We start from the raw sequence: 21,087 nt of genomic DNA, 5'->3' as shown, positions 1-21,087 counted from the left end.
TCTTCGGCTTGGAAACGGAGATGAGCACCGCCCCTAGAGTCGGGAATGACTAGCATGCATGTGTGGGGGAAGCTCTACCACTACTACCTAATATAGCAATCATAAATCATAAATCAATATCAAAATAAATTAAGGGTTGACTTTATTTTAACTAAATAAAGTTAAAATAAAGGTAACAGAAATATAAATGGGATAGATACTAATCCTAAAAATATCTTAAATTACAATTAGAAAAACATAGGGTGACTTTCAGCCAATCCCTTTCTCTCAGCCAAATTCAAGGGTTGTTGTGGAGAAAAGAAAAGGAGGGAGAAAGATCAGCTATATTTACTGCCTTGAGGTATTTATGAATAATAATAAAGGCAGGATTAATAAAACCAAATAAATAAATATTGATAACACTTTTTTTAAAAAAAAAACCCTTCTCAGCAGCTGTTTTTAAAGTTTTCCAAATGTCAACAGTAACGTTGCCATCTGGATTTGTGGTAGGTGGCTATAAAGTGAATATTATTGGATTTAAAAAAAAGATCTTTTTTCTAGATCTCAGGGGGAAAGGAAACTTAAACAACCACATTCAAGATCCATCTACTACACAAACAGGATTTATTTGAAATCCTGTAGATGGCCTGGTGCCATGCAATGTATAATTTGAAGTTAGAAACAAACAAACAGCACTACTGGTAGCCTAATGTAGAAGCCTCAGCAGTAGCATTATGTGTGAACAGGGACTCTTAACTGCAATAAGTGCAGATGACTAATTGCAGTTTTTGGACGATTTCAAAAGTCACTCCATGTATGCCATATTTCAGTAATCTAACTGGGAATTTACAGCACTGCAGCTTGACGTTGCCAAGCAGGGTTTCATTTTCCAGTAAAGCCAAAGCCAAGCAGTTTCTCCCCTAAAGAAACAATCTTCATCTTATCCAGCAGTAGCTGGATAAGTCTACTGGAGTTGAGAGAGAGCCAGACAGTGGGTGCTCCAACATTGGATACATTTTAAAGAAGAGAATGGACAACCATTTGCCTGAAATGGTATAGGCCAGCAGTCTGCAACCTTAAACACTCAAAGAAGCCATTTCGAACCGTTTCCCACAGAAAACACCAGGAGCCAATAAATTAACAACCGGTGTGACTGGGTGGGTGTAGCCAATTCGATATTACTCACCTCCACCCAGTCACATGACACCCCACCCCCTCAGTCATGCCTATCCAGCCGGTCATTAGAGCACATAACTGGTTGTTCAATTATTTACCCAGCCGGGCACCGCCTCACCCCTACCCTCCCAGCCATCTCTTATCATACTTGGCCTCAGGTGTGTTGTTCACACCTCTCTCTCTCCCTCCCTCTCTCCCCCACTTCCCAGGGAATAAGCCTACAGGAACTTCAGCTACATTCTCTATGTCTCTGGAAAGATACAAAAATAAACCTTGCATTGGAAAAGGAGTGACTGTCAGGCTGTTACAGCACAGCACCATGAGGTGACCAGCTTAGATTGCCGCATGCACTTCAGAGAAGCATCATCCCAAGCAGTAGCACGCTCACACAGGGACGCATGGGCATCCTGCAACTCAGTCCAAACTGGCTGGGAAATATAGTCCCCGGGAGTCCCTGAAGACACAGTACGGGACAACCTGCCACCCCATCACCAAAGCAGTGTCCACTGAGTCCTTGCAAAACTGAGCGAAGTCGGAGAGAGGGGAACAGACGGAGCCCAATCGAGCTGAATCTGTCTCTGTCTCTTTGTGTGCCCAACAGATTGCAGCAGGAAATGGTGGGCGGCTACTTCTGGCCTTTGTTAGTGCTGGGCACGTGACCTGCTCTCCACCTTGACACAATGGCCTGCTCTGCCCCATGGCCAACACTGCTGCTGCTGTTGCCAGGGGTGTGTGGGGCAGGGTTGCATTGTGGCTCCGTGTTGTAATGGTCACCAGGAGGAGGAGGGGACCCCGTCTCCCCCATTGTGAAGTGTGCTCGATTTCACTGTGCTATGCCAGACAAAGCAGCGGGCAGGCCATGGAGGCAGCAACAGCAGCGGCGTCGACCGAGTCTCTCTGCAGCAGAGGAATGAAAGGAAGGAGCCACAGCAGAGGGTTAAAAGAGCTACATGCGGCTCTGGAGCCGTGGGTTGCCGACCCCTGGTGTAGGATCTCCTGCTTGAGCAGGGGGTTGGGCTAGAAGACCTCCAAGATCCCTTCCAACTTGTTATTCTGTTAATTCTGTCTAGCTTGGATTCAATTTTAAATAGTTTTTTTCCCTTTCAAATTCTCACAGCCTTCAAATATCAGTTCTAGATTTCCAACACATCACCAGCTAGAGCAGTAATGGCTAACCTTTTTGTCATGTGCCGAAAGTGCACGGGCACCCATAATGTGACCCATGTTCCCCACCCACATGCATGCGCATGTGACCCCCATGCATGTGCCCCTTCCCACACATGCACACACTTCCCCTGCATGCACCCCTCCCCCACATAGCAAAAACCTGAAAACCAGCTAGCCAGTGGAGGTGCACACACATGCACAGTGGAACTGCGCTGGGGCGACAGCTTGCGTTCCCGCAGAGAGGGCTCTGCATGCCACCTGTGCCACAGGTTTGCCATCATGGAGCTAGAGCATCATTGATGTATTGCTAAACCTCAATTCAAATTACTAGCTGACTTCTCCCAGCAATTTTATGAAAATATTAAACAGAGGTGGAGAAAGAAAAGTATTCCATTTCACACATGGCTATAAACATCTACTACATTCAGTGATCAACCCCTTCTGGGTGGCCTGAAAATTTTATAGGTGTGGCCAAGTAGTATGAAATGCCACTAGAAGATTTAGGAGTTGGTGTCCTGCATACATTCCACCTCAGATCAACCTAGATTCTGATGTTAAAAGATCATTAAAATATATATTTATCTTCACAAGTTTTATAGAACAAAACAGAAAATGCAAAATAAACAAAAAACAAAATTAGTGTGTGTGTGTGGGGGGAATCTCAGAATGGGAAGATTGCACAGTAGGTCAAAGTTGTCTAATACAGCAATTGCCTTTTCCAAAGATACCAAATCACTGTCCTTTTCAAGACAAACAATACTATCCCTTTCCAATGTTGACAACTTCTCTTATTTAGTGGATTAATCCCCCCTCTGCTTCTCAGTAAAAACTAGTCTTAGAACTCAAACGGAACGTTTTAGATTGCTCATACTGATAAAGATGGTGCAGAACTAATATTCCAGTTTGGTAATAGCCATGTTGAGGATGGTGATAGTTGTAACTAAACATTTGGAGCATACCAAGTTGAGAAACTAGGTTGGACCCCGCAGGTGGCAGCATCTGGTTGACACTATCAGAGTGGGAATTTGTTAGGACTGGGAGACCCAGCGGGGTTTGCCCTGGTTAGTACTTGGTTGGGACTTGCCAAGTAATACTACGACTGGGAAATTCCAGAGCAGAGTGGTTTCCGTATAGCTGCCTAGAAAACTACAAGGATGTGTCCATGAAGAGTTGAGGGATACTGTTTTAGAAGATGTTTATAGTAAGGCATCTCTAATGTAACTATAGCAAGAAGTCAGGCATGAAATCCTCTTACCTTCGCTACCGGTTCAGAACTGGGAGCGTGCACATGTACGTGCTCACTTGGCTCACACGTGGTGCTTCTGTGCATGCGCAGACCTTTGTGCGCATGCACAGAAAGACCATGACGACATCTGGCAGGTGCGTGGAGCCTCCTGCCGCCACTACGGGTTCGCCCGAACCGGGGCGAACTGGCAGAATACTACCTCTGCAAGAAGTACTTTCAAATTATCCTAATAACTACCAATAAAGCATATTCCAGTATAGTAGTATAATTTTAAAATCAACAATGACTGAATTTGTGGCTGAAGTACTTCATTGGAAAACACAAATTTACCAAAATTAAAAAAATATGCCAAACATCCAAAGAGTTTTGATTGGAATTGAGAACCGATGACCTTTTTATCAAGCACCTCAAAAACATGTATGAAAAGTACAGAAGCACAACTATCAGCAGAACAATTTTATTACCAATAAATACTTGTCTTAACAAGCTTTATAGAAAAAAATATAAAAAATGCAAAACAAAAATCAGGGGGGGAAAGAATCTCAGGAAGGGAAGGCTGCAGAGAGGATCCTCCATCTATCATCATTTGTTCAGTGACCATTCCAAGTTACACTGGCAATGAAAAAAGGGGCTGACAGCCTGTCCTTGCACTTAAGAGGAGAGTTGCAGCCTCCCCCATTACATGATCAAAATTCAGATGCTTGGCAGCTGGCATTTATTTATGATGGCTGCAGTGTCCCAGGGTCATGTGACCACCATTTGTAACTTTCCCAGATGGCTACTGGCAAGCAAAGTCCATAGGGGAAGCAGTTGTTACTACTTACTTAACAACTGCAAGGAGTCACTTACCAACCATGGCAGAGAGAGAGAGAAAAAAAGGTCGTTAAAAGCGTGTGAGGCTTGCCCTTGCTTACCAACGGAAATTCTGGTCTCAATCGCAATGCTGAGTCAAGGACTATCTGTTTCATGAGAGGCAGACCAAGGGACAACATCGCCAAGTCTACCTATAGAAGTAGTGAGACTTAAGATGCCAGGACTTGCTATGTTAAGCAGAGTGAAAGTATGCGATGTGCATCTGACATTTCAAGTGCAAGTGGAAGAAATGATTCGGGTTTTGTTTTTTTGTTTTTTTGCAGAGGTTCCTCTTTTGGGTGGCCCTCCGGAAAGCGAGGGGCACGTTTGGTACCTGAACCGTAACTCGCTCCTCTTCGATGTAGCTCGGTCACGCGAGAGGCTCTCTGCCCTTGTATTAAAAAAATGGAGGCTCTTCTTCCTCCTCCTCCTCCTATATATATTTATATACATATACATCTACATCATACTCCCCCCCCCCTCCCCGGAAACGTTACCCGCTCGTCCTGGCCACAAATTGGATTGTACGCGCTGCGGCTAAACCGCTCGGTTAAAGAGAAGGCAGAGGAATATTTCTGCGGAGGGGGGGGAGAAAGAGAGAGGGGGAGAGAAAGAAACGGAGGGAGGGGGGAGAAAGAGAGGGGTTGAGAGGGAGGGAGGGAGAGAGGGAGGGAGGGGGGACAGTCGGGAGGGGGAGAGAGAAAGGGAGGGAAGGAGAGAGAGGGGGGGAAGAGGGAGAGAACCCGCTCCCGACGGGCCACTAATGCCCCAATAACTGTTCTGGCTGACAGCGAATTGCCACAGGGAGACATTCCCGGGCAGGCGCGCGCTCGGCTCCTCGGACTCAAATAGGGCGCCCCGAGCCTGTCCTAGGACGGCACAGCGCGCGCCCGCCGGCCCAGACTCGTCCGGGCCTGGCTCTGGCGCAGCATCTCTGCTCAGCCTTATCTCGGAGAGGCCGTTGAGTTCCACTTCTCCCTCTTCTCCCGCCCCCCTCCCGGTCCTAATAGAGGCGCACGCACCTGCTCTCTTTCCTGCCTGCCTTCCTTTCTAGCCTCCCTCCCGACCAGGGAGTTAAAAAAAAAAAGAGAGCCAGACGCTGGGGGAAGAAGAGCCCTGCGTGCTCCGCTAAGGGAGGCGAGAAAGAGGCGGGGCTTCCCGAAACCCGTTCGCTGCTAGGTGCAGTACTGCCATACCTCTCGGTGGCTGCGTGCGCGTCTGGGTGTTCGTTTGTATTTGTATATGTGTGTGTGCGTGTACGCGGCTGTCGCTGGGCTGGGATTGTTGCCCTCGGTAACCAGGGAACCTGCCGGGGCTTTCCGGCCGCTCCGGAGCTCTGGGAGATTCAAGCGGGAGGTTTGTGGGGTCAGGCGTGTCGTTTTTGAAGAGGAGAGTTTGGAGAGGCGGCGAGGGACAGCACCGTCGGCGGCTGCTCCGGAACGTGAAGAAGGTACGGGCGACGCGGTTTCTCTCCGCCTGCCTTGCTTGCAGGCGATGCTTCTGCTTTTTGCGCTGTCATGTCCGGGAAAGGAAAGAGAGATGAGCTTGAATTGGGGCAGGTACAGCAAGCCTTGGGCATTTCCGGAGTTAAAGGGGCGAGTTGCAGTTAAAAATGTGCACCCTTGCGGGTGATCGATGCTGCACCTCCAAAATGAAATCTATCGCTGCTCCGGCGATCCCCAAAGCAGTTGAGCCCCTGGTAGAGTTGGACCCGAGATGACTTGGCTAACGGCTAAGGGGATGCGGGGGAAATGATTTATTTAAGGTTGATTGACTTAATTGGGTTGTAAAGCTAAATCCGGAGTGTGGGAATGTTGGGTTCCAAATTCAACTCCATTGAAGGAGGGCAGGAAGGTTGCCAAGATGGGCAGTTTGCACAGCAGATGTACCTGTGATTCTGAATCTTGGTATTCAACTGGTGTAACTGAAAACAGGACAAGTTTTGCCCAGGAAGAACTGACTCACTCCCCCCCTTCCCCCCCCTTTGCTTATTTTCGTTTTATCAAATGACTGTTGAATTTGTAGTACCTTCAAGACAGTTTTAACAAGAAGTGTTAGATTGGTACTGGATGGAGCTACCAGCAGTAATACATATTCACATTTAAGCAGACATAGTAACTGACATCAAATTGTTGAGCTACTTACTTGCCTTTTAGAAGTCAATGACCAAATCCATTTAATGCAGTTCGGCTTTATCTCAGGAAGTTAAGTTTATTTTGGTTAGAAGATACTATGAAACATTTTTATCAATTAATACTTTAAAAAAACCCTCCTCTATAGATTGCTACAACATGTAATATCTTATACAGATGATCCTAACAGTGTAACTAGTTTTACCTATGTAACAACTTGAATAAATTTCCAGGAATTTTCAAAGTTTCAAAAGGGTTTATGTGGTTTTTGTTTGTAGAAATATGGTTGTGAACACCTAATAGAGTTTAGAGTGTTTTGTTATGATTAAAATACAAAACAGTAGTAATATGAGTCAGCTTCTATAATTTATCCGATCATTTCCCAATAGAGGAAAATCTGCCAAATAAGGGAGAAGGCCTAACAGATCTCCAAAAAAATCTGGTTTTTTTTTTTTTTTTTTGAAGAACAGGAATCCATCCTTACCTCAAATTTAAACCATTCATAAAGTTTGTAGGCTTTTGGAAAAGTTACGTTTTCACCTGGATAAAATGCAAGCAGATGTTCTTATAAATATATGCTTATTTCAGTGAGGTGACTGGAAGTAAATACCCAAATACATAAATTAACAAATAAACAATAAGCATTGGAAGTAAGTATGCATTATAAGAAAAGGCTTCTAGTGAAACATACAAATAGGTTATTTTAATGTACATACTAAATGGAGTAGAACTTTTGAGTCCTCAACATGGTAGCAATATATCTACAAGCGACTGTGAAGAGATATTTGGAGATAGGTACGTGAATAAGGGCCACTTCTGTGAAAAAGAGATGAGACCATCCCACCCTTGCAATAAAACAGGACTAGAACTGGGTATCTCTAAATTCTGTTTTCAACCATTTATAGAAAAAAGAACAAATTGGGGAAAATATGCAGAGCATGATTACTGAATTCTTTTCAATCAATCCCTTAATCAGAGCTCTGCCTGAGGAGGAGGGGGGGTCATATGATCTGAAGGGAGGGGCTTACATTGTTACAGTGAGCAACATTCTGTGCCAATGCCAGCTTCCTCCCCCCACGATGATACACTGTGAAATTTGTTTTCTGGATTTTTTGCTCCACAGCCTCTAGCCAGATCTGGCTCATTTTTGAACTAGGTCTTTCTTTTGTTGACTTCTCTTACAATACCAAACTAGATCCCATTCTTTTCTGATATTCAGACAGGCAGGCAGAGTTTTGAACTCTTTTTATGTAATTCCTTTCAAACATTCTCTGGGGTTGGGGAAGGATAAAGAAGAACAAAAGAGTTATTGTTTCCGAATGCCTTTCTCCCTAAACCACCTTGGGATGATGGGGCAGAAAGAGGTTCCCTCAAATTCAGAGTAAATGTATTCAGTCTTTTTTAGGTCTTAGCTCAGTTCATTATACAGGTCATCCTCAACTTGCAACAGTGGTGGGTTACGACTGGTACGCCCCGGTACGGGCGTACCGTTGCCTGCTGGGAGCACCAGGTACCGTTCCAGTACGGTGCTCCGGAGGGCCCGCCTGCCTGCCTGTGCTCCTTACCGGTATTTGAAGTTTTCGGGGCTTCCGTGCAAGGGCACGGAGCGTACGGCGCCTATGCGACGCTCCGCGAGCAGCTGGAGCGTCACGGAGGCGTTGCGGAGTGTTGCGGGTGGTAAGTATGCATGTGTGAGCTGGATGCTTTCATGTGGTGGGTGCCCGGCCCCGTTGCATTGCACCGTTTGCATTTGGGATCCGGAACCCACCACTGACTTGCAACCACAATTGAGCCCTAAATTTTTGTTGCTAAGCATGACTGTTGTTAAGCGGTTTTTGTCCCATTTTACGGCCTCTCATGCCACAGTTGTTAAATGAGTCACTGCAGCTGTTGAGTGAGTAACAGAGTTGTTAAGTGCATCTGGCTGGCCCATTGGCTTTGCTTCTCAGAAGGTTGCAAAAGGTGATCACATGATTTTGGGACACTGCAACTGTCATAAATATTTGGGATACTGCAACAGTCTTTAAGTATGAAAAATGGTCATAAATCACTTTTTTCAGTGCCGTTGTAACTAAAGCATCACTAAATGAACTGTTGTAAGTCAATAACTACCTGTATTAGCAAATTATGTAAGATGATATAATATGGGGCCCTAGTTAAGGAAGGTAACATATTTTCTGTTTGAAAGGTAATTAATGTAACTGTGTTTAACCCTATATCTCAAGATATGTAATTCCGGAGTACCAGAAACAAACTTATCTTATGCTACCCTATTAATTTTATATTCATATGTAATTCTCACCTTATGTCTTATTATCATACATTTCTGCATCAATCATCTTTGATTCTGACAAATAGGCTGTGATAGCAGGATTACCATTTATGGCTGCAGTCATATATTTGCACGTGTTTCTTTGAATTTAGTATTGAGTTCTGGATATACATTCAGAGGAAAATACTAGTGCATTATTACTCATATGTAATGTCAACTAAACTCAGACGTAATCATGCTTAGGGACAGAAAATAATATTTTTTATTAATTTAAACTTTCATTTTTGGTAACACTTGAACAGCTTGCTAGAAAATTTTAATACTGCGCTTGTGTATGCACCTGAGTGTGAGACTCATTTACTGTTAGGGCAAAATCTCTATTTCCATCTTTAGAAAAGCTTGTGTTATAATAAACCAATACTTGCCCTGATTGCACACAGTACTTTTTGTATTGATATTTTGTTCTGACATAGCTCATTCACTAGAAATAGTTTTATACTCATTACATATGGAGAAAAATTACAAATAAAGGTTTGAAGATTATTATCAATGCGTAGCAATGGAAAATAAACGGACTTCTTAATATGCTGAAGCTCTGAGTACTCCTTTGATTTTATATTATGTTTTGGAGGAAGGTTTTATTATTATTATTATTATTAATGCTGTGCCAAAACTAATGTGATTGGTTTGGATTTAGTGTTAGTTTGGTACAGGGGCATCATTGTCTTGTCTTGGATTAATAGCATGTGCTGAAGAGGTCTGAACATTAACCATATACAGCAGTGATGGCTAACCTTTTCCGGAGTGAGTGCCCAAAGTGTGTACATGTGCATGCAAATGTGCACACCTATGCCCAACCCCCAAATGCAATGTAATGCCCCCAAATACATGAACCTGCGCATGCGCTCTGCCCCATGCATGCGCATGCCACATGTGCCTCCTCACGTGTGCACATGGGTTCCTTGTGCACCCATCCCCTTGCATGCGCACCCACTCCCTCACATGCACGGCAATGATCAGCTGACCGGCAGGAGGCATTTGCACGCATGTGCGGTGGAGTAGAACTAGGGTGACGGCTCGCGTGCCCACAGAAAGGTTGCTGCATGCTACCTGTTACACATGTGCTATAGGTCCACCATCACAGATATACAGAGTAGCACTTTGTAACAGTGTTTTGGCTCTTGGGCTAAAAATTTCAGCGTGTGCAATTGTGTGCAAAGCCTTTCTCTAAAGATGGTCAAGATAGGCAGTGATGTATGTATAGACAGCAAGTTAGATTATCTCGATTTTCAGGCATTTGATACTGCTTTAGGATATGGTGCCACAAGTCATTATATGCTGTTCTTCCTATCAAGTCGGAATGGAAATAGATACATTTAGCCTTCAGAGGGAATAATTTCAGGGAGATGATAGCACTTTTTGAATACATGAAAAGCTGTCAGACCAGAGAAGGAAGGGCATGACAGTTTCTGCCTTATTCTAGAGCAGACCTGGGCATTTTGCAGACCTTGGGCCATATCCAGCCCTTTGGCTGTTCCCATCTGCCTTACATGGGATCACTCTGAAATTAGAAATTGAATGTAAATAAGTTTATGGATGGCATGTAGGGAATACAATTGTATTGCTTTTATTTTGAATGGGACTGTTCTTTTTTTTTCCAATTTATGTATTTGCATGCGTACCTATGCACCTTCACAGTAATGTGTTGGTCCTATTGATTTGGCCCTCCACAACAGTCCCAGTTTCTCATGTGGCCCCTTGAGAAAACTAATTGCCTACCCCTGTAAGCTTTCTTAACTATTTATACTATAGGTGTCATAAGAGGTTGCTAGGGATGCCGCACGAGACAGGGATTGAAAAAAAAATAAACATTTTTTGAATTTCTTGCACCCTGCAATGCTAGCACTTGCAGTGGTGAGAATTTTTATGGATTTCAAATCAGCTGCCAGCCTACTGCTCTGCTGTTATAAACATTGCAAAATGTTGATTGTGTAGGTTGGAAGTGAACTGTGTTGTGATTTTTATATTTCTCAAAGACCTGAAAATTCTTTTCCTAGACACCTCTGGATAAAATGGTTGAGAAAGGCTGTTCTGGAATATGGGAAATGGAATAATGTTCATAAATTATAGGAAGGCAGATTCCCTGAGAAGGGTAAGAAAAAATCCTAACTGAAATAGCAGTTTACCTGAAATGGTGATTTAATTCTCCTTCATTAGATATGATCAAAAAGAGGCTAGAAAGAAATTTTGGTGATGCTTTAATTTGAATTCCTCTATTGAATGGAAGGAGGTAGACTTGATGGCCTAAATATCTCTTTCTCACTCTGTGACTCATGAACAAAGTATGCTATATTTCACATTCCATTATTTTTAAACACCTGCTAATATTTTTGATCACCTTGTTCTCATCCTGTGTCTCCAGATTGTTGAGGGTAAGATGAAAACATGACTGGAGAAAAACATTGTGTGAACTTAGATGCCCATTTTCATGTTCTGCCTGTGATGATGAGCATAATTTCCATTCTAGTAATGGAAATTAAAGATAATTGCTTTAAATTGATATTGGGAACATTCAGTTATTTAATTTCAGCATCCAAAGGGCATCATGGAACAGAATTATTGTAATAGCTGATTACTTGCATCCCATCTTATCCCAGAAATGCAGGATTGGGCTTGGTGAATATAACTTGTGAATAGACTCTATTTTTTCCTTTGTAAAAGAGTTGAGAGCCATCCATCCAGAATAATCCGCCTACTTTTCAAGAGAAAAAATATCTAGTTCTCAACTATGAGCATATAAAATTATTTCTTTATTTCAAAAACCAGATTTTAAATGACAACTATCAAACTCTGTTGGATAGTGAACCTAAGGTATTAGGCTCCTTAGGGAAAAATAACCATATCACATTAAAATTTGATATATCTGTGGGGGAAAAAACAGAGACAAGTCAGTCACAGATCTTGATTCAAGGATATCACCTGCTTTCATTAGGTCAAGCAGCTCCCCATCTATTCGACCGTTTTCCCCAATGCTGGATAGGCCTGGCACTCCATTGTCCTCAGCCTCTGGGCTCTTGGGGTGTTTCTGGAGAGACATGCAATCCCCATCGGATGGTCTTAGTTATAACTCCTCCTACAAATCAGCTTCCGATGGGGCCATCACAACCACTCATTCAGCGCTGTCATAACTTCAAGTGATTATTAAATGAGGATTCCTTGTAAAATGTTTGACAAAGTATCTCATGATATTTTTGAGGGCAGGATGAATAAATGTAGGTTGAAAGCATACCCAAAAGGCACTTGTAAATGACCCATCCATCTGTGTGGTTCAGCAACTTTATAAATGATCTAGAACAGTGTTTCTCAACCTTGGCGACTTTAAATCCTGTGGACCTCAACTCCCAGAATTCCCCCACAGGACTTAAAGTTGCCAAGGTTGAGAAACACTGATCTAGGAGATGAAATATTTATGAATTTTGCAGATGATGCCAAGCTCTAACTCTTTAGAGGACAAAATCATCATTCAAAATGACCCCTACAGTCCTGAACATTGGGCCATATCCAAACAGGATGATACTAAATTATATTAGATGTAAGATCAAGCGGCAGAAATGCCAAATACATGGGTATAGGATTGGAGAAACCTGGTTTGTGAAGGGGATCTAGGGGTTTTAGCTAACTATTGGCAGGATATGAACAAATAGAATTACACAGTGATTGAGAAGAATTATGCACTGCAATGTAGAGTATCAGAAACACTGAGTCTAGTTGTCTAGTTTAATGAAAAGAAGGACTAGGGAAGACATGATAGCAGTGTTCCAATATCTCAGGGGTTGCCACAAAGAAGAGGGAGTCAAACTATTCTCCAAGGCACCTGAGGGTAGAACAAGAAGCAATGGGTGGAAACTAATCAAGGAGAGAAGCAACTTAGAACTGAGGAGAAATTTCCTGACAGTTAGAACAATTAATCAGTGGAACAGCTTGCCTCCAGAAGTTGTAAATGCCCCAACACTGGAAGTCTTTAAGAAGATGTTGGATAGCCATTTGTCTGAAACGGTATAGGGTTTCCTGTCTGGGCAGGGGGTTGGACTAAAAGACCTCCATGGTCCCTTCCAACTCTGCTATTGTATTGTATAGATAATGGGCATTAATTTACAATTTCCTCAGTTGCCTTATTTGTATTTGTTTTAAGATAAATCTAGATGTTAGTATTATATAACAAATCTCTCATACAGTTTCAATATTTTAAAGGGTTTAGGTATAACATGGAGTAGTATCCATTGTTTTGAACTTCCCACGGTCATTTTTTTGTGAATGGACAGCCATGTATATTTGATGATAAATAAATAAAAATAAATAAATTAGTAATCCTCTTCTGGGCATTACACTTATAAAAAGATAAAATGTAAATATGGTTCAGAGGATACCAGATTCATAATTGGAATAGGTCCAATCCCTATGAAGACTCATCAAAGAGCTATAGATCATGCACACACACACAAAAAAAAACCCCTGTAAAAGAGAGATGTTTAACTTGCAAAATAGATAATGTCATGTGCAAGAGGTTGTAGACTTGTTTTCTCTTGAAATCGAAGGCTAGACAAATCAAAAGGGGTTGAAATTAAATACTTAAGCTGACTCAAGAAAACCCTGAGATAAAATCCACTCTGTTGGAGATTTCTACCTGTTGGGGATGGTTTAATAGATTCTTGCAAGGCACTACATTGACAGTACATCTGATATTCTAATTACCTGTGACTCTTCTTATGAGTAGCTTTAAAATACTATAGGAATTAATGTACCATACAACATTGGCCACATGCATATGCAATATTTCATCCTATAAAATCAGTTGTATTTTGTATCAAATAAAGTAATATAAACAAGACTAAATATAAATTTATTATTTCATGGTGATTTTGCTGAATTTTTCATATTGCTGAAATGAACATAGGATTCGATTAAAGTAGTATCCTCCATATATTTTTTCTTTTATCTATCCATTACAATTTAGTTTCTATCTTTTAAGATAAATATAGATTTTTGAATTATATAACAAATCTTTTCCACACATTTGCATGTAGGAATCTTCTTTTGCTTAGAAATGTCCTTGTTTGTTGCAAATTTTAGACTCTGTGCCCACTTGTACTTAATTCTGGCATGATCATGTATTGAGATGGCTTATTTTCTTCCTTGTTTTCACAATTGCCCTTGTCTTATCCCCAGCCCATAAGTGAGTTAGTTTTAAGTTGTTCTTAGTAGTATTGCTATAAATCACAGGTGTCAAACTCATCATGGCACATTGCCATTGTGTGATGTTTTGCGACGTTTTACAACTTTTTTCTATTCGCAGAGCTGGGATGGGGGTGGTCTGCATGTGATGCATCCGGCCTATGGGCCATCAGTTTGACACTCTTGCATATAAATGTAGTGTCTAACACATACATTTCCCTTTCAAACCTTCCATAAACTCTATCATCCAGCCATAAGGTGTTAATCAGTTCAGCTTTCCTAGCAGGGCTGAACAGTGACAATGGAAGCTGGATAGACATTAGCATGAAAGTCAGCAGTTTCATACCAGTATAGTTTTCTGCTGATTGAGACAAGGGAGGTGGGTGGGAAAGACCCTCCCTTAATAGTAGGTGGGAAAGACTTTTAGTAAACTTGAGTAAAGTGGATAAACTTGATAAAATTAACTATCAATCAACAGCTCATCTTAATAAAGTATAAACTCAGGTAATTTTCAAATTACATCCATTTGTTCAGTGCCTCCTCAAAATTACAAGTTATAATAGTTCATTTAGTGACCATTCAAAGTTACAATGGCACTGAAAAAAGTGACTTATGACTGTTTTTCACATTTAGGACTTTTGCAGCATCCCCAGTCATGCAGTAGAAATTTGGATGCTTGGCAACTGGTTCATATTTATGATAGTTGTAGTGTCCTGGGATCACTGTTTGCAACCTTCTGACAAGCAAAGTCAATGGGAAAACAAGATCCACTTACTCCGTGTTACTAATTTAACAATAGGAGTGATTCACTGAACAACTGAAGAAAGGTCGCTAAGTGAGGCAAAATTAACAAATGTATCATTTAGCAACAGAAATGTTTTGGCTCAGTTATGGCCGTTTTTCGAGGACTACCTGTATAGCAGCACTGAAAAAATGGACATATGACCAGTTCTCAATGTTCTGACCATTGCAGCTGCAATGGGGTCTGTTAAGTAATGAAGCTCCCCGTTAGAAGAGTGAGTATGCAGAGAAACGTAATGAGAGTGATATGGAATAACACGCAAAAACCAGCATACAGAGACACTGAATAGTATAAAAATATAGTAGTTTACTATGTAGAAATATAGAGGTATTCAGAGTCTGGTTAACAGTCTAAGTCATAGACGGTTCAGTAATTCAGTTATCAAAATAGTCAGTCTAACACACAAAGTATAGCTAAACAGTAGCAAACCACAATACCTCAGTATACACCGATCAGCTTCTAATAAAACAGAGAGCTAACAGCCATTCTGGCTCCCTCTTATGGCCGCTTGAGGTAACAAACCAATTACATCTCTTAAGCATTTAAAGTAACAGTAAAGTAATCATAGCTTATATACATTGCCAAGCCAAGCCTTGGGTTACATCCCTAACAGGTTCACATGATTGTGATCTGGAGTCTCAGGTCAGGCTCACAATTACAACACTGCAGAGTGCTACAATCACAAGATTGCCATTTGCATCCTTCCCTGCTGACTTCTCACAAGCAAATTTAATGGGGAAGCCAGCAGGGATGATTGCAAATCACTTTGGAAGTTGGTCCCGCCTCTAGCATCTTCCGGTCTGCATGCAACCTCTACTGGCCCTCCCTCGACTGATGAGCAACCTGCATCAGGCCTTCCTTGCCCTTCTGACCTAGGCTTCCTGAGAAACATAAATCACAATCTTAGTCCCCCAAACCCTCTTTTATTTATACGGCTATGAATTACGGCCATTCACATTCCACAAGGCTTCACAAACAGTCTGTGAAGATTCCGACAGATGTCTGCTCGAGTTGCTACAGTCTTTCAGGGGAATGTTGATATACACCCACCTTATCTTTCTTGGAATGCTGTCAGAGACCTAGTGTATTTTTTGGAGTATAAGATGCACCAGAGTATAAGACGCACCAAAGTTTTGAAGACGCAAATAAAAAAAAAGTTTTTGCACTCTCCAAGCTTCCAAAAACAGTTCATTTTCCACAAAAACAGCCCCCCCCAAAAGAAGCATGAATAGCCTTTAGGGTGCTTGCAGAGTGCTCCCGGGGAGTGGGGGCTCCCCAAAATTAACAAAAACTGGCCCGTTTTTCATGAAAACTGGCCCTTTTTTTGTCAAAAAAATTGCATGCATAGCCTTTAGGAGGCTTATAGAGGCTGGGGGGAGAGGGGAAAATCGAGCAAAAAACGGTCCATTTTTCACTCCTTTCTGCCTTCCCCAGCCCCCAGGAGTTCTCTGAAAGCCTTCTACAGGCTCTGCACGGCCATTTTGTTGAAGGAGGAGGGGTTTCAGGAGGCAAAAAATGCTGTATTCAGTGTATAAGACGCACTCAGATATTCAGCCTCTTTTTTGAGGGAAAAAGGTGCATTTTATACTCCGAAAAATACGGTAATTGCCAAATGCAGAGAAAGGCCAAACTTAGCCCAGAGTCATACATAACTTTTCAAAGCTTGAAAAGCTCCCGAGTTGACCCCGTTTTCTTAATTGTTCTTGCCTTCTAGAAGCTTTGCGCATGCACACACTGGGAAGAGTTCCCTGCTGTTCTTCTGCCTCGCTGATGTCAGACTCTGGAGGCTCCGGAGGCAGCAAATAACTACCAGATGGCCTTGATCCCCTCTCTGCCTCTGACGCAGAACCCTCATCTGAGCGTTCCCTAGACTCTAGGACTGGCCAATGTTCCTCCCCAACCTCCGCACTGTCCGACTCTGCTGCCAGCTCTGCTGGCTGCTGACGGGTCACAATACGTTTGCATGCAGGCTCTGTCAGGCCTCCATAGCCTTCCCCCAGGCTCCTCCATTCCTCTGCAGCATCCATCTTATTTCATCTTAGATATCTTTCTTTCCTCACATAAGAGCCTTTTCAAAGGAATCTGTTTATTTCTATCATCAGTATATTGATTTTTATGAGGCATTTGTTCAGTAATTCTGCTAGTTCTGAGCTAGAACAAGAAAATGAGAATTTCCTAAATAAACAATAATCTAGTATTTTAGCGCATAACAAATTTTCTGTGAAAATGTGCAAGTATCAGTCACTTTTTGGAAACAAATATGTCTTTAAGCTGTGTAAGTACATAATTTTTTTTCTGATGTTGTTATTATAGTAGCCTTGGTTGCAATCTCAAAATAATTGAGATCTCCATTAAATAGTGTGGTGTGGCTTGGTGGGTGTGGCAGGGGAAGGATACTGTAAAATACCTATTTCCTCCCCACTTCAGGAGAAGGTTACTGCAAAATCCCAATTTCCTACTGATCAGCTGGAACTCGGGAGGCAGAGAATAGCTGGGGATGGGGCCAGTCAGAGGTGGTATTTACTGGTTCTCTGAACCATTCAAAATTTCTGCTACCGGTTCTCTAGAACTGGTCAGAATCTGCTGAATACCACCTCTGCTTGTAACCCAGATCTTTAAGCCTTAACAAACATTCTTTAAGCTGTGTAAGTACATAATTTTTTTCTGATATTGTTATTATAGTAGCCTCGGTTGCAATCTCAAAATAATTGAGATCTCCATTAAATAGTGTGTTCTATTATATTCATTTTCTAACCACTTAAACCTTTCTGGAATAATGACATTAAACTTCACATTTTGACCTATTGTGTTTCATTAATGTAAATTCTAAGGTTTGCTCAAAATATAAGCTCGCAATAACTTGTAATTCTTAGTGTTGATGTAGTGCACGGTTTCTTGTTCTATTTTACCAATGCAATTCATGATATTAAGTCACATGGAAAAGCCAATCAACCAGATTTCTAAATGTCTGATCTAGTGAAAGTCTGGAAACTGTTTTTATACCAATGTATAGGTGTTCTCTCAAACTTTCTTGTGCATTTCTATATCTTTTCAGGCCTGAATTGCAAGCTACTGGATGAGAACAATCCTAAAACAGTGGCAAGCCAGAAGCTATATGTCTACCACTTAAAGCTGCCGTGACTTGCTATGGCATGCCATTCTGCAACTAATGCTTTATAAAAAGAACTGTTGAAACATCACATCAGATAGTTAACCATGCAGAAAAAACCAACACCATTGCCACGTGGCACAATGGCATCTTCAAGACTAGCAGGAAGAACATCTCGAGATATTGCTGGAGTGATGCAGAGACTCCAAGGTAAGTGATTAAAACAGAACATAAAAGGTTTGTTTTGAGTTTTCAGTGAAACATCGGGACCTGTTGTGTGTAGAGCCTAAATACATAGACTTTTAAGTATCTAACCTGGGTGTTTAAAAATGGATTAGTCTTTCCTCCTATATGCTACATCCACTTTTCTGAAGTTATTTCTGAAGTGGCATCTGCTTCTTTCTTTCTGCTGTCCTCTCAAGAATACTCTAGTATCCGTAGAGAGAATTAAGTTTTAAAGAAATTCCAAGAAGTTTGACAGTCTGTAATTTTGCCTATTTAGATTTCTAAATTTTTATCATTCTCCATTGGGATATTGTTGGCCATAAAGAAGAAATGGAGGATAATATTTTGCAATACATTTACAAATTGGTTTCTTTAAATATTTGAATTTGTAATTCAAATTATATTGAATAGTATTGAAACATATTCATACTGTTTAAGGACAAAGTTGGGAGAGACATATAGCATTTATTAGTATGTTCTAAATCTTTTTGCTTATTTTCTCACTTCTCAAAACAAAAAGGGTTCAGTTTGTAATAGCTGATTCCTCCTGCAAGTCAAGCAGATCAAGCAGGAGTTTTAAAAGATTTCACTTCTGTTGTGCTTATGTACAATACTTTTTTTTTAGTCTATAGTCCTGAATTATGGATGAGCAGGCAATCTGTAGAACAGACTGTTTCTGGCTTTGTGAGTTAAGAATTTCATTTTCTGGAGACCTAAAACATAAAACTGGAGACTGAATTTATAAATCTGAAAATGACAAGATTGTATATTGTGTTTTGTAAGGCACTTGAATCCATTTTCGTAATTCTGCTATTCTAAGAAGGTCTCTAGAACAAAAATGGGAAATAATATCTCCACTCTTTATGCTTACTTTTATATAGCAGTATAATTTTGTATAACCCATACTAAAACACTTATTTTATTTTTGTTTATTTTTAAATATATATTACATGGGAACACTAGTAAGTTGCTGCTGAGATTAGATCATTGTCTGCTTCCCAGTGCAGATGATTGATAAAGATAATCAAAGTTGTTTCCTTCTCTTAAGGAGTAGATATCCTGTGCAAACCAAGAGGATTAAAATTTGAAAACCTTGCTTATTATTGGATGATTTTTTATAGTCTGAGATAAGTCTACCAAATTTGGGTGACATACATTCAGACAACTGGTATAGGGTAGCCATGATTAAGTAGTTTCTGTGTTGTATGCCTGCCATTAATAATTGACAGGAGACTTGCAAACAATGGTGGGATTCAAATTTTTTTACTACCAGTTTTGTGGGCTTGGCTTGGTGGATGTGGCAGGGGAAGGATACTGTAAAATACCTATTCCCTCCCCACTTCAGGAGAAAGTTACTGCAAAATCCCAATTTCCTACCGATCAGCTGGAACTCGAGAGGCAGAGAATAGCTGGGGACGGGGCCAGTCAAAGGTGGTATTTACTGGTTCTCTGAACCACTCAAAATTTCTGCTACTGGTTCTCCAGAACTGGTCAGAATCTGCTGAATACCACCTCTGCTTGTAACCCAGATCTTTAAGCCTTAATTGGAGAAAAGGAGAGACCCTTTTACATGCTTGTTTTCCATCATGGTTTAAAAGTCGGAAAGGAATATCTGGAAGAGGACTTCCAGTGATGACCTCAGTGTATAGCCAACCTCATCTGGGAGAATATTTTATTTATTTATATCATTTGCATTGCTCCCCTTCTCACACAAGTGACCTCTGAGCAGTTTACAGAATTAAAACAAACTATCCTAACATATCCCTCTGATGCCCAAGAATAAATCGTTAATCCCACTCACCATCAATGGTATCACCATCTACCCATTGATCTGAATGCGTAGGAGATGATCAATCTTCAATATCTTGCAAAGGTTAACAGGCCATCTGACCTTCTGGTGGGAAGCTGTTCCACAGGGCAGGTTGGGCCATTGAGAAGGCAGGACCTTTTGGTCCAGGAAGATGATATTTTTTAATAGAGGGAATCCAGAGCATGTCTTCTCTGATGGGATGGTAGAAAGGTGGTCCCTCAAATACCCTGGCAGTGGATGTGTAGCAGCTTTAATTGCATCCAGAAGCCTACTGAGAGCCAGTGCATTGCTATATGAATCTGGGCCCTCATTTTATCTACCTTGGAAGGATGGAAGGCTGAATCAACCTTGAGCTCCCATCAGGATCAAACTCTTGGCTGTGGGCAGAGTTCGCCTGCAATACTGCACTCCAACCACTACACCCCCAGGGCTGTATATAATGGATATATTGTAATGCTTCTGTTACTTTATAGTCTAATGCTGTACAGAGTAGTGATTCATATATTCAGTATCTTTCTGTAGGTGTATAAAAGTCTTTGACGTACTTAATTGTCAAATACTAAAAAAAAAATATTGATAGAAGTAACAAGTAACAGTCTTGCTAATAACAAGGCTCTTTCAATGAATTTATGAGTTAGCATATTTAAAATTGAAAACCTCAATTGGCACATAGATTTTAATTCATAGAATTGTTTTACTTTTTTACCAAATGTGAACAGTTGCATACAGTTTCTTACATTAATCATAGTTCAATTCACATTGATTTAACTGATTTCACTGTCATTATTTATGCAAGATGTTTAGTGACATTAAACCTGAAGCTGTGAAATTATAGGATAGAATTTAGATTTCAAAATTCTGTGAATTTTGAAATCTAAAATTCTGGTATAAAATTCTGGTATATTGAAATTCGTATCTGGTGAATTTGAATATACCAGATGTTATATGGTATAATCCAATGTTTCTCAAACTTGGCGACTTTAAGTTCTGTGGACTTCAACTCCCAGAATTCCCCAGCCAGCTATGCTGGCTGGGGGATTCTGGGAGTTGAAGTCCACAGGACTTAAAGTCGCCAAGTTTGAGAA

The 21,087-nt window shown here is 41.1% G+C and overlaps 1 protein-coding gene across 1 annotated transcript in view; it reads left to right on the top strand.

Moving 5' to 3' along the window:
- The first annotated feature begins 5,603 nt into the window (after positions 1-5,603).
- Positions 5,604-21,087, top strand: part of SYNE1 (spectrin repeat containing nuclear envelope protein 1) — a 325,193-nt gene continuing 309,709 nt past the window's right edge. Inside the window, exons 1-2 of the mRNA XM_081943908.1 lie at positions 5,604-5,870; positions 17,914-18,177. Of these exons, the coding sequence (XP_081800034.1) occupies positions 18,075-18,177 (103 nt within the window). The 5' untranslated portion in view covers positions 5,604-5,870; positions 17,914-18,074. The remainder of the gene's footprint in view (positions 5,871-17,913; positions 18,178-21,087) is intronic.

This window comes from Natrix helvetica, assembly GCF_964273705.1.
Source record: "Natrix helvetica genome assembly, chromosome: 2".
NCBI classification, from domain to species: Eukaryota; Metazoa; Chordata; class Lepidosauria; order Squamata; family Natricidae; genus Natrix; species Natrix helvetica.
Note: the sequence above shows the minus strand (reverse complement) of the source record. Positions and strands in the feature narration are given on the sequence as shown.